This window comes from Mustela nigripes, chromosome 16 (genome assembly GCF_022355385.1).
Source record: "Mustela nigripes isolate SB6536 chromosome 16, MUSNIG.SB6536, whole genome shotgun sequence".
Classification (NCBI taxonomy): Eukaryota; Metazoa; Chordata; class Mammalia; order Carnivora; family Mustelidae; genus Mustela; species Mustela nigripes.
The window spans coordinates 45,351,746-45,378,742 of NC_081572.1; the positions used below are offsets into that span (position 1 = coordinate 45,351,746).

Genomic DNA, 26,997 nt, shown 5'->3' on the forward strand with positions numbered 1-26,997 from the left:
GCATCGGGCTCTCTGCTCAGCAGGGAGCCTGCTTCCCTTCCTCTCTCTCTGCCTGCCTCTCTGCCTACTTGTGATCTCTGTTTGTCAAATAAAATAAATAAATAAATAAAAATTTAAAAAAAAAAGATTTTATTTAAACATGAGAGAACATGAGAGAGGAGAGGATCAGAGGGAGAAGAGGACTTCTGCTGAGCAGGGAACCCTATCTGGACTCCATCCCAAGACTCCAGGATCATGACTTGAGCTGAAGGCAGTCGCTCAGCCAACTGAGCCACCCAGGTCCCTAAACATAAATAACTCATAGGTCAAAAAAGTAAACAAAGCTAAGACTGTGGGTTCTTTAAAAATTAAAACTGGGGCACATGGGTGGCTCAGTCAGTGGAACATCTGCCTTTGGGTTGGGCCATGATCCCAGAGTCCTGGGATCAAGCCCCATATGAGGCTCCCTGCTCAGTGGGGAGTCCTTCTTCTCCTTCTGACCCTCCCCCCTCTCATGGTGTCTCTCTCACTCTCTCTCTCTCTCAAATAAATAAAATCTTAAAAGAATAATAAAATTAATGAAAATATTGCATAGCAAAACCTATGGTATATCTTTTTTTTTTTTTTTTTTTTTTTTTGACAGAGAAAGAGACAGCAAGAGAGGGAACACAAGCATGGGGAGTGGGAGAGGGAGAAGCAGGCCACCCATTAAGCAGAGAGCCCGATGTAGGACTTGATCCCAGCACCCTGGGATCATGACCCAAGCCAAAGGCAGATGCTCAACCAACTGAGCCACCCAGGCGCCCATCCTGTGGGTATATCATTAAGGATATACTCAGAGGAAAATTGATAGCCTGTGTGCTTTTATTATTAAATGTAAAAGAAAGCGATCCAATAATAGCACTTCTGGGTATTTACCCCCAAAATACAAAAACAGTAATTCAAAAGGGGTACATTTACCTCTGTGTTTATTGCACCAATAATAAATAACTTTAATAGCCAAATTATGGGAGCAGCCCAAGTGTCCATGGATACAGAAGATGTGATAGAGGGGCGCCTGGGTGATTCAGTGGGTTAAGCCTCTGCCTTCGGCTCAGGTCATGATCAAGGTCCTGGGATCAAGCCGCAAGGAGCCTGCTTCCCCCCGCACCCCCCTGCCGCCTGCCTCTCTGCCTACCTGTGATCTCTGTCTGTCAAATAAATAAATAAAATCTTTAAAAAAAAAAAAAAAGATGTGATACATATATACAACAGAATATTATTCTGTAAAAAAGAATGAAATTTTGCCATTTGCAATAACATGAATGGAGCTAGAGAGTATAAGCCTAAATGAAATAAGTCTGTTTGAGAAGACAAATAACATGATTTCACTCATATGGGATTTAAGAAACAAATGAAAGAAAAAGACGAACCAAGAAAAAGACTCTTAACTATAGAGACTGATGGTTACCAGAGGGGAAGTTGGTAGGGGGATGAGTGAAATAGGTGAAGGGGATTAAAGAGTACACTTACCCTGATGAGCACTGAGCAATGTATAGAATTGTTGAATCACTATATTGTATGCTTGAAACTAATAGAACACTGTTAACTATACTGGAATTATAATTTAAAAACAATTAAAAAATAAATACAATTTTAAAATTTAAAAAAAAACTTAAAAGTTTTTAAAGAATGAAAATTAGGGCGCCAGTGTGGCTCAGTGGGTTAAAGCCTCTGCTTTCTGCTCTGGTCATGATCCCAGGGTCCTAGGATCGAGCCCCGCATCGGGCTCTCTGCTCAGCAGGGAGCCTGCTTTCCTTCCTCACTCTCTGCCTGCCTTTCTGCCTACTTGTGATCTCTGTCAAATAAATTTTTTTTAAATGTTTAAAAAAAAAATGAAAACTAATAATGGGACATCTGGGTGGCTCAGTCAGTTAAACATCCAACTCTTAAGGGCACCTGGGTGGTTCATTGGGTGGGGCCTCTGCCTTCAGCTCAGTTCATGATCTCGGGGTCCTGGGATCTAGCTCCGCATCAGGCTCTCTGCTGGTCAGGGATCCTGCTTCCCCCACCCCCCTGCCTGCCTCTCTGCCTACTTGTGATCTCTCTCTCTCTCTCTCTGTCAAATAAATAAATAAAATCTTAAAAAAGAAATCCAACTCTTGGTTTGGGCTAGGGTCATGATCTCACTGTGGTGGGGTTGAACCCCACATCATGCTCTCTGCTATCAGTGCAGGGTCTGCTTCAGACCTCTCCCTCTGCCCCTTCTTTATAAAATGAATACTTAAATCTTTTTAAAATGAATACTTAAATCTTTTTTTAAAAATGAAAGTTAGGGTCGCCTGGGTGGCTCAGTGGGTTAAAGCCTCTGCCTTCGGCTCAGGTCATGATCCCAGGGTCCTGGGATCGAGCCCCGCATCGGGCTCTCTGCTCAGCGGGGAGCCTGCTTCCTCCTCTCTCTCTGCGTGCCTCTCTGCCTGCTTGTTATCTCTGTCTGTCAAATAAATAAATAAAATCTTTTTTAAAAAATTAAAGTTATTAAGAATTATTAAACAAGAGAAAATAGAATAAAGACAATAAAAAATTAATAAAAAGAATAGCACTTGATAAAGAGCTCATTTTTTCAGAAATATAATAGATGTTAAAAATAGACACATTTCTGGCAAAGAAAAAAAAGGATATCCTCTTAGATGTCTCATAATTCAAACTTAATTTCATGAAATCTCTGATTTTTCCTGAAATACTTCTCTCTTCACTAGTCGTATCTCAATTAATTATGCCATCATCTAAGTTTAAAACCCAGGAGTTACCCTTAACCTCCACCTCTCTCATTCCCCACATTTAATCCAATATCAGAATATGTGCTTTTTCTTTCTGTAGTGGACAGCTATGGTATTATCTCAACATTCTCATCTTTTCTCTCGAAAACTGCCCCCCACCCCATCCCATTCTTACTCAGAAGTACCTTTTCTTTTTCTTTCATTTTTTTCTTCTTCTCACTTTTGTTTGCTATTTTCCCCTCAGGTACAGAGATTTGAGGCAATCATATCTGGCTCACCCTTTCATCAACAAGTCCTTTCTTGTTTATCTTTTATTCTTTAAGTTATTCATGTTCCTTCCCTCCCTTCTTAGGTAGCCATTCTAATTGTGTTTAATATATGTCATTGGATATATATGTATCTTTGAATAATATATTGTATCATTTTATGTATGTGTTTTAAATGTATGTAATTGATACTGTGTTATAAAAATCATTCTGTTTCTTTTTCATGTTCCTGTAAATACTTGTAACTGTTGCATAGTATTGTCAAATGATCTCATACCCTTGGCCACTGGTCCTGGGCCAAGATGTGCCAATCAGAATCCTTATCCAGGATTTTTGAACTGAAACTAAGGGGAAAAAAATCCTTTCCTGTGTGGAAGCCATAAAATGTAAAACAGGAGCTGTCAACAGCCAAATGTCCTGCCATGTGGAACCAGCTGGTCTGCAATGAAAAAGAATGAAGCCAACATGCAAAAAAACAGCAGAGGTGAGAAACAATGAGAAAGTCCTGGAAAAATACCAAGTCTCTGGTTCCAGTTGTTCCTGAGATTTCATATTCCTGCCCTTCCCGTGGTTCAACTCTTCTTGGATTCCATGAACCAGTAAATCTTATTACCTCCATTTTGTGCCTAAGCCAGTTCATATTGGGATTCTATGACTTGCAAATAAGAGGCCTAATTATAATCTCCAAAATGTATCTCTTGTGTGTGTGTGTGTGTGATTTTTTTCTTAATTATGGTAAAGTCCATATAACATGAAATATACCATTGTAACCATTTTTTAAGTATGCAGTTCAGTAGTGTTAAGTGCATTGACATTGGTTGTACAGGCAATCTCCAGAACTCCTTTTATCTTGGAAAACTAAAACTATACAACTTCCCATCCTCCCTGTCCCCAGCTTCGGGCAACCACCATTTTAGTTTCTATGAATCTGACTACTCCAGGTACCTCACATAAGTGTAATCATACAGTAGTTGTTTCTTTGTGACTGGCTTATTTCATTTAGCCTAATATCTCCAAGATTCATCCATGTGGTCTGTCAGAATTTCCTTCCTTTTTAAGCTGAATGACATTCCATTGTATGTATATACCACATTTTGTTTACCCATTCATCTATTGATAGATACTTGGGTTGCTCCCACCTTTTGGCTATTATGAATAATGCTATTAACATAGGTGTACAAATACATCTTTGAAACACTTTTTGAATTCTTTGGGGTATATACCCAGAAGTGGAATTGTTGGATCATGAGGAATTCTATGTTTAATTATTTGAGGAACTACCATACTGTTCATAGCTGCTGCACCATTTTATTATTTCCACCAACAGCACACAAAAAGTCCAGTGTCTACACATCCTGGCCAACACTTGCTTGCTTAATAGTAGTCATCCTAATAGGTGTAAGGTGGTATCTCATTGTGGTTTTCATTTGAATTTCCCTAGTGATTAGTGATGTTGAGCATCTTTTCATGTGCTTGTGTCCATTTGTATATCTTCTTCAGAGAAATGTCCATTCAAGTCCTTTGCCCATTTTTAAATGAGATTTGTTTTTCCAAAAAGTATATTGATTATTTTTTTCTACCCTCACTTTCACCATCCAAGCACCTGTGCATTTTCATGTAGACAATACTTCTTAAATAGACTCCCTGATTCACTGTTATTTCTTTCCTTTTCATTAGGAACAATTTAGCCACAGTGATTTTCTGAAAATGCAAATTCTAGCATGTCACTTACCTGCTCAGAATTGTCCAATGGTATTCCATTGCTCTTCAGAAAAAAAATCCATGACTCATTGTCCCTTATGATGTAGATCCTGCCAATTTCGCTCTTTCTCACTGATCACTATTTTGGCCTTCTTTTAGTTTCTGGAATATGCCATGTTCCTTTCCTCTGTAAAACATTTGTGCATATTCCCTCCAGCTGAAACACTTTTCCATCTACTCTGCCTATTCACCTTATGGCTCATAAATTTAACTTCTCTATAAAGGGCTTTCCTTAGCCCTCCTTCCTTGATCTAAATACCCTCCCATTATAGTATCCTAACATACTTCCCTGATATCACCTATCAATATTTGTAAATATATATTTATTTTTGGATTATTTATAACACATCTCTCCGCTAGATTATAAGCTTTAAGAGCAGGGACAACTCTATTTTTCTAACATTATATCCCAGGATCAAATAATATCTGACACAAAGAGGTGTTCAATATTTGTTGATTGAATAAATAAAAATACCAAAGATAGGAAGAAAGCTTAGAAATATTAATGTGTTCAACTTTATACTAATACATTTGAGATTTTAAATTAGATGATTTCCCCCAAAAAGTTAAATATAAATTACCAAAATTAATTCAGAAGGAAGTAGCAAATCCAGATAAACCAATTAGCTGTGAAGTCATTGAAAAAGTTACCAGAGGTATACTTATAAGGTAAGGACAAATCATATATATTTTTTTAAATTTATTTGACAGAGACACAAAGAGGGAGAGGGAGCTTCCCGCCAAGCAGGGGGCTCAATTCCAGGACCCTGGCATCATGACCCAAGCCAAAAACAGACGCTTGGCAACGGAGCCACACAAGTGCCCCCAACAAATCATCTTTATTTGCAGATAGTGTGGTTGTTTGGAGAGTGAACTATAAAACTATTAGATCTAACAAGGTAATCTACTTAGGTATCCTATTACATGCTAATTATACAAAAACTATTACTTTTCATATATATTATCAGTAAGCAATTTAAATACTTATTTAAAAATATCTTATCTGGGCGCCTGGGTGGTTCAGTGGGTTAAGGCCTCTGCCTTGGGCTCGGGTCATGATCTCAGGGTCTTGGGATCGGGCTTTCTGCTCAGCAGGGAGCCTGCTTCCCTCTCTCTCTCTGCCTGCCTCTCTGTCTACTTGTGATCTCTCTGTCAAATAAATAAATAAAATCTTTAAAAACAAATAAATAAACACCTTATCTTGGGGCGCCTGGGTGGCGCAGTGGGTTAAAGCCTCTGCCTTCAGCTCAGGTCATGATCTCAGGGTCCTGGGATCGAGCCCCACATCGGGCTCTCTGCTCGGCAGGGAGCCTCCTTCCTTCCCTCTCTCTCTGCCAACTTGTAATCTCTCTCTGTGTCAAATAAATAAATAAAATCTTTAAAATATATATATATATACATATATATGTATATATATACACATAATATATATATACATATATATGTGTATATATATACACATAATATATATATACATATATATGTATATATATACACATAATATATATATATATACATATATATGTGTATATATATACACATATACTTTATCACGAAAGCAACAAAAATACTTTGTACTTAGGCATAAACTTAATCAGATCTCCACAGGACTTACATAATGAGTTCTTGAGAAATCTAAAACAAAAAGACTTTACTAATTGAAAGACACCCATGTTAATGAATGGGAAGGCTCAGTATTTTTAAATATCAATTATGACTCAGTTCATTTGTATATCTTAAACTGGCAACCTTGATAAAAGATTTTGAAAGTTCATTTGAAAGAACTGATGGGAGGGGCGCCTGGGTGGCTCAGTGGGTTAAAGCCTCTGCCTTCGGCCCAGGTCATGATCTCAGGGTCCTGGGATCGAGCCCCGCATCGGGCTCTCTGCTCGGCAGGGAGCCTGCTTCCCTCTCTCTCTCTCTGCCTGCCTCTCTGCCTACTTGTGATTTCTCTCTGTCAAATAAATAAATAAAAATCTTTAAAAAAAAAAAAAAAGAACTGATGGGAGAAAATCCAATACATTTTGGAGTAATCATGGCAGAATGTACTAAATATGGTGAACAACTGGAGAAGGAACTGGAAGTCTGATTAGTGGAACAAAATACAAAGTCCAGAAAGGTCCCAAGCATTAAAAAAATTTTGATTTTTTTAAAAAGATTTTTTATTTTATTTATTTGACAGAGATCACAAGTAGGCAGAGAGGCAGGCAGAGAGAGGGGGGAAGCAGGCTCCCCGCTGAGCAGAGAGCACAATATGGGGCTCTATCCCAGGACCCTGGGATCATGACCTGGGCTGAAGGCAGAGGACTTAACCCACTGAGCCATACAGGTGCCCCAAGAAATATAATTTTTTTAAAGAGTTTATTTACTTATTTGACAGAGATCTCAAGCAGGCAGAGAGGCAGGCAGAGAGTGAGAGGGAAACAGGTTCCCCGCTGAGCAGAGAGCGAATGTGGGGCTCCTTCCCAGGACCCTGAGATCATGACCTGAGCTGAAAGCAGAGGCTTTAACCCACTGAGCCACCCAGGTGCGCAGAAATTTAATTTTTGATAAACATGGCATTTCAGAAAAAAATAAATGATCTGTTTGGAAATGGTATGTTAAAGATTCACAAAAGAATGTGGCCAATATACAGCAAAAAATGTTTAATCACTACTAAAGAAATACATATTCAAACTACAAAACATATTAAATTGATGGATCAAAAATGATACTGCAGGGGCGCCTGGGTGGCTCAGTGGGTTAAAACCTCTGCCTTCAGCTCAGGTGATGATCCCAGGGTCCTGGGATCAAGCCCCGCATCGGGCTCTCTGCTCAGTGGCGAGCCTGCTTCCCCTTCTCTCTCTGCCTGCCTCTCTGCCTACTTGTGATTTCTCTCCCTATCAAATAAATAAATAAAATCTTTTAAAAATAATTAATTAATTGATTGATTGATTGATTGATTTAAAAAGGATACTGCAGGGTGAAGGGAAAAGGGCATTCCTTTAGAAACTGCTGTTCGGAGTGTAAATTGATAAAATCTACAACTCCTCTGGAATTCAGTTTGGCAGTGGGTATCAAATGTCTTAATGTGCATACTTTTTTTTTTTAAGATTTTATTTTTTATTTATTTGACAGAGATCACAAGTAGGCAGAGAGTCAGGCAGAAGCAGGCTCCCCGCCGAGCAGAGAGCCTGATGCAGGACTCGATCCCAGGGTCCCTGGATCATGACTTGAGCTGAAGGCAGAGGCCTTAACACACTGAGCCACCCAGGCGCCCAATGTGCATACTTTTTGATGCAAAATACCCTTTGACAGAATCTTCCCACAAAGATCTTGCAACATACCTGTTCGTTACATTATTATAGACAAAAAATTATAGAAAAAAGAATCTATTCAAAAAGTTATGTAAAACTTTTTAAACTATGGTATTTTTGTAAAAAGAAGTAGCCATTTAGCAGCACCTAGGTGGCTTAGTTGGTTAAGCCACTGCCTTTGGCTCAGGTCATGATCCTGGAGTCCGGGAATCGAGTCCCGCATCAGGCTCCCTGCTCGGCGGGGAGTCTCCTTTCCCCTCTGACCATCCCCCTTCTCATGCTCTCTCTCTCAGTCTCTCTCTCAAACAAATAAATAAAAATCTTTAAAAAAAAAAAAAAGTAGCCATTTAAAATGTTGTGTATCGGGGTGCCTGGGTGGTTCAGTGGGTTAAGCCTCTGACTTTGGCTCAGGCCATATCTCAGGGTCCTGGGATCTAGCCCTTCATCAAGCTCTCTACTCAGCTGGGAGCCTGCTTCCACCCCCCGTCCCTGCTTGACTTTCTGCCTACTTCTGATCCCTGTCTGTCAAATAAATAAATAAAATCTTTAAAAAATAAGAAAATAGGGGCACCTGGTGGCTCAGTGGGTTAAGCCTCTGCCTTCAGCTCAGGTCATGGTCTCAGGGTCCTCAGATCGAGCCCTGCATCAGGCTCTCTGCTCAGCGGGGAGCCTGCTTCCCCCCGCCCCGCCTGCCTCTCTGCCTACTTGTGATCTCTATCTGTCAAATGAATAAATAAAATCTGTATAAATAAATAAATAAATAAAGCTGAAGAAGTTCAGGCTGTGTGGGGGCTCCCTAGTATAGGCTGCTACAGAAATTTTGTTTGTCTTACCAGTATGAAGCACTGAAAATATACTTCAAAGTACAGTTGACCCCTGAATATCATGGGGCTTAAGGGTGCTGAAAGTGGAACTGTTGGATCATGAAGAATTCTATGTTTAATTATTTGAGGAACTACCATACTGTTCATAGCTGCTGCACCATTTTATATTTCCACCAACAGCACACAAAAAGTCCAGTATCTCTACATCCCGGCCAACACTTGCTTGCTTAATAGTAGTCATCCTAATAGGTATAAGGTGGTTTTCATTTGAATTTCCCTAGTGATTAGTGATGTTGAGCATCTTTTCATGTGCTTGTGTCCATTTGTATATCTTCTTCAGAGAAACGTCCATTCAAGTCCTTTGTCCATTTTTAAATGAGATTTGTTTTTCCAGAAAGTATATTGATTATTTTTTTCTACCCTCCCTTTCACCATCCAAGTACCTGTGAAGGTGCTGATTTTAACTGTCATATGATGTATGTATACTGAAGAAACAAGACAGAAAATGAACATAATTGATTAAGATGACAGGGTTATAAGCAATTTTCTCCCTTGTTAAATAATTTTTTTAAAGATTTTATGTATTGGGCGCCTGGGTGGCTTAGTGGGTTAAGCCGCTGCCTTCGGCTCAGGTCATGATCTCAGGGTCCTGGGATCGAGTCCCACATCGGGCTCTCTGCTCAGCAGGGAGCCTGCTTCCTCCTTTCTCTCTCTGCCTGCCTCTCTGCCTACTTGTGATCTCTCTCTGTCAAATAAATAAATAAAATCTTAAAAAAAAAATTTTATGTATTTTCGGGCGCCTGGGTGGCTCAGTAGGTTGAGCCTCTGCCTTCCGCTCAGGTCATGATCTCAGGGTCCTGAGATTGAGCCCCGCTTTGGACTCTCTGCTCAGCAGGGAGCTTGCTCCACCCCCCTTCTCTGCCTGCCCCTCTGCCTACTTATGATGTCTGCCTGTCAAAAAATAAATAAAATATTTATTTTTAAAGAATAAATAAATATTTATTCTTTAAAAATAAATAAGTATTTTTTTTAATTTATTTGACAGATCACAAGTAGGCAGAGAGGCTGGCAGAGAGAGAGAGGAGGAAGCAGGCTCCCCATTGAGCAGAGAGCCCAACACGGGGCTCAATCCCAGGACCGATCCCAGGACTGATCCCAGGACCCTGGGACCATGACCTGAGCCGAAGGCAGAGGCTTTAACCCACTGAGCCACCCAGGTGCCCCCAAAAATAAATAAGTATTTATTTTTAAAAAATATTTTATTTATTTATTTGACAGAGACACAGTGAGAGAGGGAACACAAGCTGGGGGAGTGGGGGAGGGAGAAGCAGGCTTCCTGCCAAACAGGGAATCCAACGCAGGACTGGATTCCAGACTCCGGGATCATGACCTGAGCCAAAGGCAACTGCTCAACGACTGAGCCACCCAGGTGCCCCAAATAATTTTTTTGAATAAAAAATTTTAATAGATTTTGAACCCACTTCATTCAAGCTTCACAAAAATGATGAAAAAGTCGAGACCAGTAACAGTGCTTGGATGGTAAAGGATGGTATGAGTGAGGGGTAAGCCTTAAGCCTTTCCTATAAAGCTTCACCAGGGGGAAAAAACTTTTTTTTTTAAATTTATTTTTTTTAAGATTTTTATTTATTTATCAGAGAGAGGGGGGGGGAGAGCAAGCACAGGCAAACAGAATGGCAGGCAGAGGGAGAAGCAGGGTCCCCACTGAGCAGAGAGCCCGATGCTGGACTCGATCCCAGGACCCTGAGATCATGACCTGAGCCGAAGGCAGAGGCTTTAACCCACTGAGCCACCCAGGTGCCCCTAAAAGATATATTTTTAAAAGAGGGTGATGGAGGGGCCCCTGGGTGGCTCAGTGGGTTAAAGCCACTGAGCTTTATATATATATATATATATATATATATATATATATATATATTTTTTTTTTTTAGCAACTTAAGATTCACAGCAAGAGGGGCACCTGGGTGGCTCAGTGGGTTAAAGCCCTGCATCGGGCTCTCTGCTCAGTGGGGAGCCTGCTTCCTCCTCTGCCTGCCTGCCTCTCTGCCTACTTGTGATCTCATCTGTCAAATAAATAAATAAAATCTTAAAAGAAAAAAAGAGATTCACATCAAGATTGATGGGTAGTTGAAGAGACTTCCCATATATCTCACACACACACCCCAAAAGCAGAGCCTCCCCCATTATCAACATCCCCCATCAGAATGGAATTGTTACAATTGAACCTGCATTATGTGTCATTAGCAAAGTCCATGTTTTATATTATGGTTCACTCTTGTACATTCTGTGGGTCTGTTAGCCATTTTCAAATCTTTTCATTAAACATATTGTTTTGGGCTTTGCTTTGACCCCTTTTTTTTATTCCTGGGTTTCAGAACCATGTGTGCTCAGTACTGCATCTCTTTTGCTGATGTTGAAAAAGCTCATGTCAACATTCAAGATTTTATTCACCTCACACCAGTGCTAACAAGTTTCATTTTCAATCAAGTAACAGGGCGCAATCTTTTCTTCAAATGTGAACTCTTCCAGAAAACTGGATCTTTTAAGGTAATGATGCCCTTTGATAATATATCATGTATCTTTTCAAATCCCTTTCCCATACACATTTATTTGATCCTCCTGACCACCCAGTGAGGTAGGTAAACTATTTTTATAGCTGAAGAAAGGGTTGTAGAAGTTTTCCTTTGATAAAGTACTGGTCACTTAGCAATATGGTGTTGATAACCCACTTTTACATAACCTCAAAATTTCTTATAATTGGGGTGATGATGTAATTTACTGTCCAAACTAGGACATAGTTGAGAATGAAAGGGGCACCTTGTGATTAAACTCAGACAATAGACATTAACCTTAATTATTGCAAGGCAACACGGGCAAGAGTGATCACCCTGTATACAACCAAGTTGTGTCAACTTGCTATTCATTGATACCTTATTATGAATGTAAAAGATCTAAATCTAGCTATCCCCTTATTCTAGGAAATATGTCAGAGCCTTTCCTTTGCATAAAGATAGACTTCTGGGGGTACCTGGCTTGCTGTAAGAAAAGCATGCAACTCTTGATTTTGAGGTTTGAGCCCTACATTGGGTGTAGAGATTACTTACATAGATACTTTAAAAGGTAAAAGACTTCTGTGTTGATTCAGTGCGGTTAATTTCTGTTAGTTGAGTTTTAAGATCCTTTCAGGTATAAATCTGAATGTTGCATTTAGCACTATGCCTGATAGGTACTAGTACCTGTTAAGTGGTAATTTTAGGACTACATTTCCTCACCCATTAATGAGAACTTTTTTTTTTTTTAAGATTTTATTTATTTGTCAGAGGGAGAGAGAGAGGGAACATAGGTGGGGGAGCTGCAGGCAGAGGGAAAAGCATGCTAGGCTCCCCACTGAGCAAGGAGCCTGATGCAGGGCTAGACCCCAGGACACTGGAATCATGACTTAGCTGAAGGCAGACGCTTAACTGACTGAGCCACCCAGGCATCCCTAATGAGAACATTTATATTAAACTCTCCATTCTCTTTTGCCCTTTGCTTCTGCCATGGTTTATTTTTTTCATTCATCACACATCACATACTTATTTTAACTAACTATACTAGGCATACACACACACAGTCTTGTACTATTAGTTACACTTGCAGGACAGGCCAGTCAACAAACAGGTTAATGACAAGTAACTTGAGAGAGACAAATAAAATACAATGGAATGAAATGCCTAATTTTGCATGGGAGATCAAAGAAGTTGAACCGATGATGTTTCATCCAAATTTTATAGGATGAGTACTTTTAGCCAGATCAGGGAGTGAAGGAAAAGAACTATATGTAGATGTACCAGCATGCTGGGAGGTACAGGGGTGTGAGCTAACTTGTAGGAGGGAAACGAATTTAGGATGGCTACAACAGTGACAGAAGCAGTATGTTTTAGAAAGACTGCAACTTGTAAGGAATTTGTATTTAGAAAATAGGTAGTCAGTAAAAAGAGAACATTTTTAAAAGGTCACTTTCATAATCTAGTGGAAATATTGAGAATGATCCCTGGGCAGGATTAGTTGAGGTTTGATAACATGCAAGTTGAGAAATGAGGCTTCACCAAGGTAGTGGCAAAAACGCAGGAGATATTTCAGAGGTACAATCAAGATTTTGTGATAGAATGGATGTGCGGTGTTAGGAAGAGAATATCTAGGAAAGTTCCTTGGTGTTTTGAAAAGAAACTTTTAAATCAAATCAAATACATGGGTTCACCATCCCTTTTCCAGATTCGCGGTGCCCTTAATGCAGTCAAAGGCTTGACTCCTGCCACCTCGGAAGAGAAGCCCAAAGCCGTGGTTACTCACAGCAGTGGAAACCATGGCCAGGCTCTCGCCTATGCTGCTAAATTAGAAGGTACTTGACTAACTTCTCAGGGTACTGTGTAGGATCATCCGAGAAGAGTGGAAAAGTATTCTTAATCAGTGAGATTGGTGACTACCGTGGGAAGGTTATTTCCAGGTTCCTGTCTCATTATAAGCAAATTAAACATAAGTTTCTATTCTAAATTCTCCTGGTTTGTACTAACTAAACATGTTTCTTCCTCCCAGGAATTCCTGCTTATATTGTGGTGCCCGAAACAGCTCCCAATTGTAAAAAATTGGCAATACAAGCCTATGGAGCCTCCATAGTGTACAGTGAACAGAGTGATGAGGTAAGGAGAAAGCAGTGTTCAGTGTCAGCTTACCAACTTTCACCATCAAATGAAACTTCTTTCTAGCCTACTGGCTGTTTCTTCTGTGTTCCTCTTCACCTTTCAACGCTAGCATGCTCAACCCTTTCTCTACCTATGCTCACTCTGATGAGATCATTCATCTCATAGTTTAACATATCCCCTATACTCTGGGGTGCCTGCGTGGCTCTGTCAGTTGGGTGACCAACTCTTGGTTTAGGCTCAGGTCATGGTCTCAGGGTTGTGGGATTGAGCCCTGTGTGGGGCTCTGTACTTGGGAGGGAGTCTGCTTCTATCTCTCTCTCCCTCTGCTCTCACTCTCTCTCAAAAAACAAACAAACAAACAAACAAACAAAAAACACTTTAAAAAATATCTGGAGAAAAAAAAGTCTGTATTCTAACTCCAGTCCTGACCTTTGCCCTTAACCCAGACTTTTATCTCCAATGATTCCCTGATGATATTCCCACTTGGAATGTCTTAAAAGGCAACTTAAACTTATCATGTCTAAAACCAAACTCCTGATCTTCCTCCCCACTGCTGCTCCTCGTCTTCTCCTTCTTAGTAAATGGCAACTTTTATCCTTCTAGTTGCTCAAAATAAATGAAGTCACCTTCGAGAGTTCTCCCACACCCTACATCCAAATCTTGGTCCTACTTTCAAATCATTTCCATTAACCAGGGACCCTGGCTGGCTCAGCTGGAAGAGTATGCAACTCAATCTCAAGGTTGTGAGTTCAGGCCCCATATTGGATGTAGATAAACTTTAAATAAACTTTAAAAAAATAACAATTTCTGTTATCCAACTACTTCTAACAGGCTTTACCATCAACACCCTGATTCAAATGAACGAGTTTTCACCTAGGTACAGTAGCTTAAGTGGTCTCCCTCCTTCCACCCTTGCACTATCCATTTAATATGTTAAAACTTGTTTCGTTAGCTGAAAACCCTCCAATGGTTTCCCATCTTATACACACTGGTAACCAAAATTCTTGCAATCACTTAAGGCCTGGATGAACTGGCCCATTTCAGTCTTTCCCACTATTACTGTCCCACCAAATATTTCACACCAACCATACTAACCTAGCCTTTTCTCAGAAAAGCCAAGCACTACTACTTTGTGGTCTTTGCATTTGCTATTATTCTCCCTCTAGAATATTCTGCAGATCTACAGCACTTGTTCAATCCTATTAAAAATATCACATTACTCGGGGCGCCTGGGTGGCTCAGTGGGTTAAGCCACTGCCTTCGGCTCAGGTCATGATCTCAGGGTCCTGGGATCGAGTCCCGCATCGGGCTCTCTGCTCAGCAGGGAGCCTGCTTCTCTCTCTCTCTCTCTGACTGCCTCTCTGCCTACCTGTGATCTCTCTGTCAAATAAATAAATAAATAAAATCTTAAAAAAAAAAAATCACATTACTCAAGACCCTTCCTAAGCATCCCCTATAAAACAGACTATTCTCCATAGCATTTAGACATATTACTTATATGCCACCCCTCTGCATATTAGAATGTAACTCCACTGAGCAGAGACTAGTTTGTTCAGTTATATCCCCAGTCCCCAGTAAGTCTGAAAAAAGGATGGCCAATAAAGTGTTAAATTACTAAATCAAACTTGTTTGGAAACTTTATTTTTAAAGATTTTATTTATTTGACAGAGAGAGAGAAGAATCACAAGTAGGCAGAGAGGCAGACAGGCAGAGAGAGAGAGGAGGACGCAGGCTCTCTGCTGAGTAGAAAGCCTGATGCGGGACTCAATCCCAAGACCCTGGGAACATGACCCAAGCAGAAGGCAGAGGCTTTAACCCACTAAGCCACCCAGGCACCCTTGTTGGGAACTTCTAAATACAAATCAAATATATTAATTTAATGTACTCTTTCAGTCCAGAGAAAATGTTACCAGAAGAATTATGGAAGAAACAGAAGGCATCATGGTACATCCCAACCAGGAGCCTGCAGTGATAGCTGGGCAAGGGACAATTGCCATGGAAGTACTAAACCAGGTAAGAGCTGTTAATTCTTGTTTAGCCACCGATAAAGCTAATGTTAGGCTGTCTATAATTATTTTATACACATATAAAACTGGTTATTAATAGACCTATTTATACTTTATATTCTTTTCACTAAAGGTACCCTTGGTAGATGCACTGGTGGTACCTGTAGGAGGAGGAGGAATGGTTGCTGGAATAGCAATTACAGTTAAGGTAAGAAAATAGCTTCTTAAGGACTCCCTGCTTCAGGCCTAGATAATTTTATTTTACATTGTAGTACACTGTGGATACTTGGCTCAACATTCCCCCAAATTGCTGTTCTTTCCCACCAACCCTTGGCACTTGAAATGGAAGGCTCTTCTCTGCCTCACTACCCTGCCGTTCTTCATCAGTAACAACTTCACAAGGCAAAGCAGTCCTGAGTGGCATCCTCACAGTCCTTTCCCTGAATCCCATTTCAACAACCCACTATCCAAGTCAAGGGCCACTCTTTTCCCTAGTTACCAGGAGAACTAGATGTGATTTAAGCAACTAAAGGCTATTAGGCATACAACTTAAATGCTTGAAGGTCTATTTTTATTACATCAATCAAGGGAAAGGCTCTTGAACAGAAATGAGTTACCTGTATTGCCTACTTCACTACAGGTATGCAAGCAAAATGCTGTGGCTAGTTTTAAAATGTCTAATATTCCTTTTCCTAGGCTCTGAGACCTAGTGTGAAGGTATATGCTGCTGAACCCTTGAATGCAGATGACTGCTACCAGTCCAAGCTGAAAGGGGAACTGACTCCCAATCCCTATCCTCCAGAAACCATAGCAGATGGTGTCAAATCCAGCATTGGCTTAAACACCTGGCCTATTATAAGGGACCTTGTCGATGATGTCTTCACAGTCACAGAGGAAGAAATTAAGGTGAGGCTCTGATAGGAAAGGAAAATACGAAAGAATGGAGCAAATTCTTAGGCAATAGAGTCTTCTACTGTTTTGAGTAGCAACTTAATCCCTGGGGACTTGACTAGATGACTTCATGACATGGGAGGTGCCCCAGATGTATTAAGAAAACCTGCTCAACAGTAGAAACAGTTAGGATGGGAAAAAAGCCCTGTCCTTCATTGGTGAGCATATATATATATATATATACAGGTCAAGAAGAAAAATTTAGATTGGGCATATAACCCCACCTGACCTTTAATTGTAAAGGTCAACCAACTAGGCTCTTTCTCCTTTTCTCATTTCACTAATTCTTACTCCCTTCCATACCAACAGTATGCAACCCAGCTGGTGTGGGAGAGGATGAAACTGCTTATTGAACCTACAGCTGGTGTTGCAGTGGCCGCTGTCCTGTCTCAGCATTTTCAAACAGTTTCCCCAGAAGTAAAGAACATTTGTATTGTACTCAGTGGTGGAAATGTAGACCTAACCTCCCTAACTTGGGTGAAGCAGGCTGAAAGGCCAGCTCCTTATCAATCTGTTTCTGTTTAGTTTATGCAAAAGAGATGGGATTCAGTATCTCTAGTCACTTGGAAATTTTGTTTCCTAGTTACTCTAACTTCTTATATTCCTCTCTTAAACAACTTTCAAGTTCCTAATGGAGAGTGGATGTTTCAGTAACAGTTGTTTCTTTTCTTTCTTTCTTTTTTTTTTTTTTTTAACTAAGTAGCAAGGGTAAAATATCCATAGTTTACTGAGATACCTTGTCAAGGCCAAGAAAAGCCTTTTGCAAAAAGGCAGTAGACCTCTAGGCTAAAGTAGAAAACACAAACTTTGCCTAATTACAGCCTGTAGGTTCCCATTCCTGGAGTGTTCACTAGTAACAATGAAACAGAATCCCAATGAATCCATTACTCCATGTCCATTTCAGGCACTGCTAAAGAAATCTCCTTTTTCATCCACGGTACTGGTTCTGGTACATATGGATCATAAGTCCACTTGGGGAAAACTCGTTTATAGAGGTTCATCAGTACTGTGTCCTGAGATTTTAGCTTCCCATCAAAACTGCACTTCATGTGGCCATGAGTACCTAGAAAGGAAACAGCCAAGTTGGTCACACTAAAATAGAAAATTTTAAAGCGGTAGTCTTCTAACCCAATAGTCATTTAGTAGCACTGGGAAAACCTGGGCAAGGCACCAAATCCCACAGTTTCTTACCCAAAGGTTCCTTGATGTGTCCCCTGCGGCCCCACTTTGTTCTCAGTTCCACTGGTTTAAACCATAACACATCCTCTTAGAATGAAACACACAGAAGACCAAGATGAAACATATACCCACAAAATGTAAACTCAGCCCTCACTCCACAAAGGCAATCTGATCCCATCCTTTACACCTACCTCTGTTGAAGAACATGTAACGCACTACTGCCATCTTAGTAAAAATTTTGAAAGGATGACCGCTCAAAACAATTCTCTTGATGACCATTCTGTCTGGATCCACTGACAATAGATAGCCTGTGGCAATGAGGCTGTGCATTCCTAATGAGCAAAAGCAGAGAAGCCAAAGCCTTCATTTATTGCTCCAGTCCATTTAAAGACCTAAACAAACTCTTAGAGAAATCTTACACTAGGGTACCCCAGAACCTACCCTAAATATAACAGTCTGAGCAGCATCTACCAATTAGCTATGCTTTGTTAGCAAGATAAAACCCTATTTGTCATCCTTGCCTCAGACCACTGTGAGGGTAAGATTGGGATATTTCAAAAACTATCATTACTTTCTTCATACCGAATGGCTCTTAAATCTAAATATAGAAAATAGTTTTAAACCTACAAAGGACCTACAGGCCTGTTCACCTCAGTGAACTTAACTTACCGTTGCTATTCTGTTTGAAAAGCAGCACAGATGCAGGAGGAAACGTGATTGGGCCATACACTGTCACCACCAAGGCCATATCAGCAGTCAGGAATCTCTGAAATTTATGTTTATCCGCTACCATAAAAGGGGTTAAAAAAGAAAAACCCAAAACATTTTGAGAAACCATAGGTAATCCAGCAACCTGTGAAAAGCTGTATCACTGCAACTCTTAAACCTAAGGCAACTTATGTTTCTTTACCCGGCTAGTTCTCACAGTATTTTCCTACCTCAATACAACTGAAAGATACAATTCTTTTGTTCAGAGTGATTTTTCAACTGGATGCAGAATCTTGGAGCTTGGACTATATTCGGGGTTTGAAAAAGTTCTCCAGGTGATTGATATTTATCACCCCTACCTCATTTGAGAAACAAGACTTTATAGAAAATATCTCCACTAAATCAACAGCTCTTAGTTTTGGGCCAGGATTGGCTAATATTTTCCATAAAGGGCCAGATAATAGTAAATATTTCAGGCTTATGGCCATACAGTTTCTGTTCCAACTACTGTTCAACAGTGCCACAGAAAAAATAGCCACAGACAATACTTAAAAAAAAAAAAAAAAAAAGCGCGACCCCCCCCCCCCCACCCAAAACCCACAACTATGTTCCAACAAAATTTTATTTAACAAAAACAAGAGGTGGGGCAGATTTGGCCTAAGGGCCATGCTGTGCTAATCTCTGATTCTGAGACCTACTTAAGTTTCTGCTTTTACCTTCACTGAAACCTTCCCCCCTTCTTAGTACTGAAGTTATAGGGAAATAAAATATTTTAAGGGAAAGAGAGGTCTATCCCTCATTTAGTTAGCATGGCTAGGAAAAACAAAAATTATCCAGAGCACCCATTAATATTGCCTTCATCATCTTCCTCCAGCCATTGCTGAGAGTTGAATGTGTGTAGGTGATGTTCAGAAGCCTCCAAGTTAGTGCAAAGTATATTCCCACTCCTAATGCGTAGGAGTATAGTCATTTTACTCTAAAAGTGCCCCTGGTCACCATTCTTCAACATCTAGTCTCAATATCTCAGATGCCAGCCACATACCCAACTGTGGGCCACCCTCAGCCTTCACCCACACTGCCACAGACCACCAGATACCAAGGGTTCTACACTTTGACACACCATTTTATAGAGCCACTGACTCCCATTAAAAACCACTTTGCAACCAATACTCATGGCAGAGAAGCCTCAGCACCACACAGAGGTTGCATCACTGGGATGCTTCAGACAGGTTCAGACATTGTGAATTAAAACATCATTGGCTCCTAGACCAGAGTACTGAAAATATCACTAACCCAGAAACCTAGAGTTTGAAACTGCATTCTGTGTGTCCCCACTACAAATCATAGTCCCCCAGAAGACATTAAGATGGACAAGAACCCAGAAGCTTCCCCACTGCCTTACCTGAAGTGTGCTGAGAGAATAAAGGTGAGGCTCGGAAGCGCCTGAACCCACAGTGGAAGATGAGCTCCTCTTTGGCTTTCACAGGTTCAGTGTGGCCAGAGTGCCGGCTCACCACCATATTCAGTACTGACATCTGGGAACCGCATAAGAAAATCAGACCTTCATATCTAAAATAGAGAAGCCTTGAGCGGCTGGGTGGCTCAGGTGGTTAAGCAACTGCCTTTGGCTCAGGTCATGATCCCGGAATCCTGGGATCTAGTCCCAAAACGGGCTCCCAACTCCATGGCGAGTCTGCTTTTCCCTCTAACCTTCTCCTCTCTCATGCTCTCTCTCACTCTCTCAAATAATTAAGTAAAATCTTTCAAATAGAGCAGCCTTAATTGAAAGAAGGTGAACCAAACTAGCAGGTTCAGATTCCCTTTAATACTTATCTATGGAAAAGTATAGCTAACAAAACGTTGTTCACCTTTTATATTTACCAGCAACTGGTATTCAAGTCAAACACAAGCTGGTTTTTAGAGCCTTTCTTTTTTTTTTTTTTTTTTTTAAAGATTTTATTTATTTATTTGACAGAGAGAAATCACAAGTAGTTGGAGAGGCAGGCAGAGAGAGAGAGAGGAGGAAGCAGGCTCCCCGCCAAGCAGAGAGCCCCATGCGGGACTCGATCCCAGGACCCTGAGATCATGACCTGAGCCGAAGGCAGCGGCTTAAACCACTGAGCCACCCAGGCGCCCTAGAGCCTTTCTCATATCCTTCCGTATGAGCTAACCTTCTGGTGTCCAACTACAAAAGCTCAACATCTGCCACAAAATCAGATCAAGTCACTCACTCACCACATGCCTTAAAACCACACTCATTCAAGACCCTTCCCTCAACTCTCAGACTGACCACGGGCCAAAAGCTCTCACATCCACGCCAACACACATGGCTACTGGCCACCATGATAAAAGAGATCTACGCAATGGCATCACCCCCAGCCCCGTTAAGGCTGCCAACCCTTGGTTAAAATCTGATCTGATGAGCATACTTAAGAGAAGTCTCAGAACACAGAGACTGCATCACTGAGATGCTTCAGACAGGTTCAGACATGTTGGGTAACACCATCATTGACTTCTCTATCATATTCTCTTGATTTCTAATCCTAAAGGAGATTTTTCACATCCCAATGAGCAAAATGTCAGTCACATAAAATTTTGGACTGTCATACAATACAAAGCTGGTTGGAAAGTTTCATAACTCCCCATTTCCCACAAGACACTAACTCACCTTCTGTTCATGAGGTAGTAAAGAAAATGCAATCAAGGGTGCTCCTCGCTTAAAGTACTCATACACTGAGACAGGGACTTTAGAGACATGAAGTGTGACATACCAGCCAACCTGCCAGAAGAAAGCAGAAAATAATCATGCAGTTACCCTTAATGTCTCAATAATGATGAAGCATTTCTCCAAATATGTTAAAAGTCATTTAGTCTACTTTTTTAAAAAATTATTTATTTGTTTGACAGATTACAAGTAGGCAGAGAGGCAGGCAGAGAGAGAGAGAGAGAGAGGAGGAAACAGGCTCCCCGCTGAGCAGGGAGCCCAATGTGGGGCTCGATCCCAGGACCCACCAAGGTGCCCCCATTTAATCTATTCTTTTTTTTTTTTTTTAAAGATTTTATTTATTTATTTGACAGAGAGAAATCACAAGTAGATGGAGAGGCAGGCAGAGAGAGAGGGGAAGCAGGCTCTCTGCTGAGCAGAGAGCCCGATGTGGGACTCGATCCCAGGACTCTGAGATCATGACCTGAGCCGAAGGCAGCGGCTTAACCCACTGAGCCACCCAGGCGCCCCCATTTAATCTATTCTTAAAGCCTATCCTCACCCTTCAAAATTGCCTTTCACAGATGCCTCAACTACCCAGATTAAACTTTTTCACAGTTACCATCTGAAACCTCTTTGTTCTCAATGTTAATCTTACCAGTGACTCAGTGGCTCCTTTAATTCAACTATGGGCAGCACAAATCTAAGGTACTCACGCCAAGAGGAATAATGGATGGGGCACCCCAGCAAATAAAAGCACATTATAGGGATGGGCAAAGGAAGGCAGATACCTCAGCTCCTTCAACCTCTTTTCCCTCAATTTCTTTAAAAATGCGTTTCCTAGTATTAGTGAAGTTCTGAAACTGAAAGATCCGAGCATAATCTTGAGGAAGGTTTTCCTTAGGATCCCATGGAGATGTCCGGAAGCTCTTGAGGCCTCTGTATTTCTGAAATCTAGATATAGGAGATTTTAGAGAATAGTCAAATTTATACGGTACTACTTACTTTTTCACTCAAGTCACTTCTAAAATAGCTAAGGTTTTAGTTTAAAAACAACAACAACAACACAAAAAACCTTGGGCACCTGGGTGACTCAGTGGATTAAGCCTCTGCCTTCAGCTCAGGTCATGACCCCAAGGTCCTGGGATCAAGCCCTGCACCGGGCTCTCTGCTCAGCAGGAAGCCTGCTTTCTCCTCTCTCTGCCTGTCTCTCTGCCTACTTGTGCTCTCTGTCAAAGAAATAGAAATCTTTAAAAAAAAAACAAAACACAAAAAACCTTTACCACTGTCACTCAAGATAACCTAATTAACCTAAAACCACATTTCATTTTAAAAAGATTTTATTTATTTATTTGACAGAGAGAGACACAGCCAGAGAGGGAACACAAGCAGGGGGAATGGGAGAGGGAAAAGTAGGCTTCCTGCTGGTCAGGCAACCTAATGCAGGACTCTGAGATCATGACCTGAACCAAAGGCAGACTCAACCACTGAGCCACCCAGTTGCCCCTAAAATCACAATTCAAAACAGCTTCTTAACAGGGGTGCCTAGGTGGCACAGTCAGTTAAGGGTCCAACTCTTGGTTTTGGTTTGGGTCAGAATCACAGGGTCCTGGCACTGAGCCCCGTGTCAGGCTGTACGTTTAGCATGGAGTTGACTGGGATTCTCTCTTTCCTTCTGGCCCTCCTATCCATATGATCTCTCAGATAAATAAAATCTTAAAAGAGGGGCGCCTGGGTGGCTCAGTGGGAAGTCTCTGCCTTGGGCTCAGGTCCTGATCCCAGGGTCCTGGGATTAAGCCCCGCATTGGGCTCTCTGCTTAGTGGGAAGCCTGCTTCCTCCTCTCTCTCTCTTTGCCTACTTGTGATCTCTGTCAAATAAATAAAATCTTTTAAAAAAATTAAAAAATAAAAAAAAAAAATAAAATCTTTATAAAGAGAACAAAACAAAAAATAGCTTCTAACAAATATATCAGACCCAAGCCCCAGTTCCTCACTGACAAAGTCATTTCAGTGGCTCCTTTAGGGAGCAGCTCTTTCATCTGGCAAACAGATGATAAAAGTCTTACCTCCCTAACACCCACTATAAACTCTGGGTTTAGTCACTCACCTCCAGAACAGACAATGATCAATGCTTTTATGCCTGCCCAAACTCCCCCACATCTGCAGATATTTTATACTTTTAGTCTTAGCTCCTACAGAGAAGCATTTGCTGATTCACCTTAGTATTTCTCTTTCATTAAAGTACTGTAACATTGTTAGTCTGTACCACACAGTCTAGAACTTGATTATATATTACTGTTTCTTGTATGTGCATCTTACTCTCACCCTTCAGGAGCAGGGACAATGTGTTTTTTTTCTTTTGCATCACAATGACATAGTTTTCTGAGCCACATAAATTTCAAATAAAAACATACTGATTTTAGACTTCTTGACTAACCGAATTCTTGCAGCCACATCACGGGGAGTATCTACTTCATCTGGAAACATCTCTTGCAGTCTTTCTTGTTTATATTTCTCCAACATTTTTTCCTCAGCCTCATCATTCACATTCTCATCATATAGATCATCACGCACAGACTCTCCCACAGTCATAGTTTCATATTCCTCCTCCTCTTCCTTTTCACTGCCCTCATCCTGTAGAATAAAGATTACAGTTTCATACTTGTCTCTACATTACAGGCACTGAACTAGAAATAAAATAACTTGGGGGCACCTGGGTGGCTCAGTCACTTAAGTGCCTGCCTTCAGCTCAGGTTGTGATCCTGAAGGCCCCACATGGAGCTCCTCATTGGGCTCCCTGCTTAGTGTACAGTCTGCTTCTCCCTCTGCCCCTCACCCCACTCATGCTCTAATAATTATATAAAATCTTTTCTTTTTTTAAAACAGATTTAAGTTATTTATTTGACAGAGAGAGATCAAAAGTAGGCAGAGAGGCAGGCGGAGGGGGAAGCAGGCTCCCTGCTGAGCGGAGAGCCCATTCGGGGGCTCAATCCCAGGAGATCATGACCTGAGCAGAAGGCAGAGGCTTAACTCAGTGAACCATCCAGGCACCCCAAATATGTAAAAATCTAAGAAAGAAAGAAAGAAAGAAGTAAAATAATTTTTACTAGACACCCAGTCCAAACCAACATCAATTCTAACAGAGATTAAAAAATAAATTTTCATTTCTGGCAGTTACAAGTCATTCCTAGGAACTAATCACACACACACACCTCCCAAGGTCAGGACTGCACTTTGCCTTGCATATGGGACCCTACACAGAAGTGAGTGGCCCGAGGGTCCATGTCTTTACCTGAGATTCCTCTTCAATAAAATCCTCATGTTCCATATCATCAGATTCATCTTCCCCACCACTTTCACCATCCTCATCCAAAATCCATTCAGCTTGGTAACTGGATGTCCCTTTGGGAACTTTCTTTACCAACCTGGGACTTTTCTTCAAGAAGTCTGTAAAAGCCCAAATAAGCTAAATTATACGCCTCCTTTCTGCTACTAGGGTATTCTCACCTAAGCAAGATACTAGATATTGCTACCGACACCAGAAATTCCAACAGACTCTATGAATAGAACAGACTACTTCCAAATTTAATTTGGCTGACTCAGAACTAGCAATGCTTAAAAAAAAAAAAAAATTAAAAAAAAAAAAGTAAAAAAGAAAAGAGAGAGAGAACTAGCAATACTACACAGCTAAATAACTGCAACAAATTAAAGTTGTTTATCTGTTTGCTAAGAAACAATAATACAAGGGTCGCCTGGGTGGTGGCTCAGTCGTTAAGCATCTGCCTTCAGCTCAGGCCATGGTCCTGGGGTCCTGGGATTGAGTCCCATATCGGGCTCTGCTCGGCGGGAAGCCTGCTTCTCCCTCCCCCCCTCCCCCTGCCTGTGTTCCCTCTCTCACTGTCTCTCTGTGTCAAATACATGAATAAAATCTTGAAAAAGAAAAGAAAAGAAAAACAGTAATACAAGTAATTTTGAAAAACAGAGCAACGCTGTGTCCAATGTTTGCTTGGTGCAAACATACAGCCTTTAGAGCTAAAAAGAGAAAAACTGACCTCCAAATAAATCCTCATCCCGCTCTACTCTAACTGTGAGCAGCTAGAGAAAATCCGCAATTCCAAGCAAGATGAATTACAAACAAGTTTGCCAATACCAACCATTTGCCTCATTCAGCTCCTCCTCTGTGGGCCAGGTCTGCTCCCCCTCCATTGGATCTGGGATAACCTCTGTTTGCAAAGACTCTTGTTTATCAGGGTCTGCCTTCATTAGGACCTTAAGGTCTTCCTCCATATCAGCTACAGCATCTGGAGTGCAAATCTAAAAATGAAAATAGTTGACTCCAATCAGACATTACCCAAAAACCTACCAAATCTAACATAGTAACCAGAAAGATCCAAAAATAATATAGTTCTCAAGTAAAAAAATGAAACAGACTGAAAGAGAAAGCCAAAATTTGTCCAATGTTTCAAACATTCAATTTCCTAGCATTTTAGGTCTATTCTCCTTGCTTTTGAGGCCTTTCACAATTTGGTCTCACTCCTATCTATTTATTACATGCCTTACCCCCTTCAAGCTGATTCTTCAGAGTTCAAAGAAACCCTCTGATCTGTCACTGTGCCTAGGTTCATGTTGTTTCTATATTCTTCGATACTGTTTCATCTCTGTTCAACTCACAAATCCCATTCATCCCTCTCAACACCTGGCTCAAGTCTGATTTCTTCTATGAAGCTTGCTAGTCTACTTTCTCAACTTCCACAGCAGGTCTATAGCTTAACCACACTTTTTCAATCCTTATTTCACAGTTGTTTGCCTTTCTTTTCTATCCAATTAAGCAGCCCAAGGAGAAAGACCACATCTTGTATGTCTTGTATAAACTCAAAGCCAAATGCTGTGCAAGGCACCTATTATAAGTGCTAGATAAATACGTGATATGTTAACATGTTCATAGTTGACAACTGCCTTATTTCATACTAGCAGTCACCTCCAGAGATCAGTATAGTTCTCTGACATTAGTTCACATCCTACACCAGGTTACACATGAATCTACAATATAAAATCTTTAAGAACATCAGTCTTACCTCCATTGCCATGCTTGGGTCCTTTTGGGATTTGATCACTCTAGGATTTAAAGGGAAAGGGTCCAGAGGGGCATCTATCTGTTTCATCTGGAAATCACCCTGTCCAATGATATGCAACAAGCTATTTACATTCAGAGCCTGCCCACGAACATAGCCTGAGATTTTCAAAGTGCCCACCAAGTTATTTTCTTCACTCGGCACAAAGTCAGCAGCATGAGCAAACAGGTATGCCCGTCTATCTCGAAAGGCAAGATGCCGTTGCTTTTGGTTAGCCAACTGCCGGAGCAGCATATCTGCCTCCTGTTGAGTGTCTAACAGGAGAAGTTTGTCATCAGGAAAACGCTTCTCTACTGTTTTAGTTAGCTTCCTTCTGCCATCTATTTGTTTCCTTGGTGGGAGGCCAGAAACACCCTGGACAGCTAGTGCTGTGAACAAGAGAGAAAGAGCTTTGTTACCTGTTGTTTTACTACATGTAAATCACCCCACCCCCGTAATTCACAAACAGTTCAGTTGTGAGCCCAGAGATCACTGAGAAACCCAACACTCAACTACCCTAAAAAGTTTTTATAGTCAAACAAAAGGCAGTCCAGAAACAAAAAGGGAACTTGATAGATAATTTCTTTTCTTTTTTTTTTTTTTTTTAAGATTTTATTTATTTATTTGACAGAGAGAAATCACAAGTAGATGGAGAGGCAGGCATAGAGAGAGGGAAGCAGGCTCCCTGCTGAGCAGAGAGCCCGATGCGGGACTCGATCCCAGGACCCTGAGATCATGACCGAGCCGAAGGCA

The 26,997-nt window shown here is 40.9% G+C and overlaps 2 protein-coding genes and 2 non-coding genes across 4 annotated transcripts in view; 1 reads left to right on the forward strand and 3 right to left on the reverse strand.

The window, feature by feature from the left end:
* SRR (serine racemase) overlaps nucleotides 1-17,259 on the forward strand; it is a 20,794-nt gene extending 3,535 nt beyond the window's left edge. Inside the window, exons 2-8 of the mRNA XM_059379059.1 lie at nucleotides 11,279-11,450; nucleotides 13,158-13,284; nucleotides 13,479-13,582; nucleotides 15,479-15,598; nucleotides 15,725-15,799; nucleotides 16,288-16,497; nucleotides 16,852-17,259. Of these exons, the coding sequence (XP_059235042.1) occupies nucleotides 11,283-11,450; nucleotides 13,158-13,284; nucleotides 13,479-13,582; nucleotides 15,479-15,598; nucleotides 15,725-15,799; nucleotides 16,288-16,497; nucleotides 16,852-17,067 (1,020 nt within the window). The 5' untranslated portion in view covers nucleotides 11,279-11,282 and the 3' untranslated portion in view covers nucleotides 17,068-17,259. The remainder of the gene's footprint in view (nucleotides 1-11,278; nucleotides 11,451-13,157; nucleotides 13,285-13,478; nucleotides 13,583-15,478; nucleotides 15,599-15,724; nucleotides 15,800-16,287; nucleotides 16,498-16,851) is intronic.
* The window catches only part of TSR1 (TSR1 ribosome maturation factor), an 11,442-nt gene continuing 1,691 nt past the window's right edge, over nucleotides 17,247-26,997 (reverse strand). The window contains exons 5-15 of the mRNA XM_059379057.1: nucleotides 26,209-26,633; nucleotides 25,288-25,447; nucleotides 24,426-24,580; nucleotides 23,571-23,767; nucleotides 21,925-22,087; nucleotides 21,098-21,208; nucleotides 19,832-19,964; nucleotides 18,391-18,507; nucleotides 17,913-18,053; nucleotides 17,734-17,808; nucleotides 17,247-17,605 (exon numbers count right to left, since the gene is read on the reverse strand). Coding sequence (XP_059235040.1) covers nucleotides 17,427-17,605; nucleotides 17,734-17,808; nucleotides 17,913-18,053; nucleotides 18,391-18,507; nucleotides 19,832-19,964; nucleotides 21,098-21,208; nucleotides 21,925-22,087; nucleotides 23,571-23,767; nucleotides 24,426-24,580; nucleotides 25,288-25,447; nucleotides 26,209-26,633 — 1,856 coding nt within the window. The 3' untranslated portion in view covers nucleotides 17,247-17,426. The remainder of the gene's footprint in view (nucleotides 17,606-17,733; nucleotides 17,809-17,912; nucleotides 18,054-18,390; nucleotides 18,508-19,831; nucleotides 19,965-21,097; nucleotides 21,209-21,924; nucleotides 22,088-23,570; nucleotides 23,768-24,425; nucleotides 24,581-25,287; nucleotides 25,448-26,208; nucleotides 26,634-26,997) is intronic.
* LOC132004632 (small nucleolar RNA SNORD91 family) lies at nucleotides 19,603-19,697 on the reverse strand. The gene has a single exon (XR_009400586.1). It is a non-coding gene; the product is annotated as a small nucleolar RNA SNORD91 family (small nucleolar RNA).
* LOC132004633 (small nucleolar RNA SNORD91 family) lies at nucleotides 20,858-20,949 on the reverse strand. Its single transcript, XR_009400587.1, has one exon. It is a non-coding gene; the product is annotated as a small nucleolar RNA SNORD91 family (small nucleolar RNA).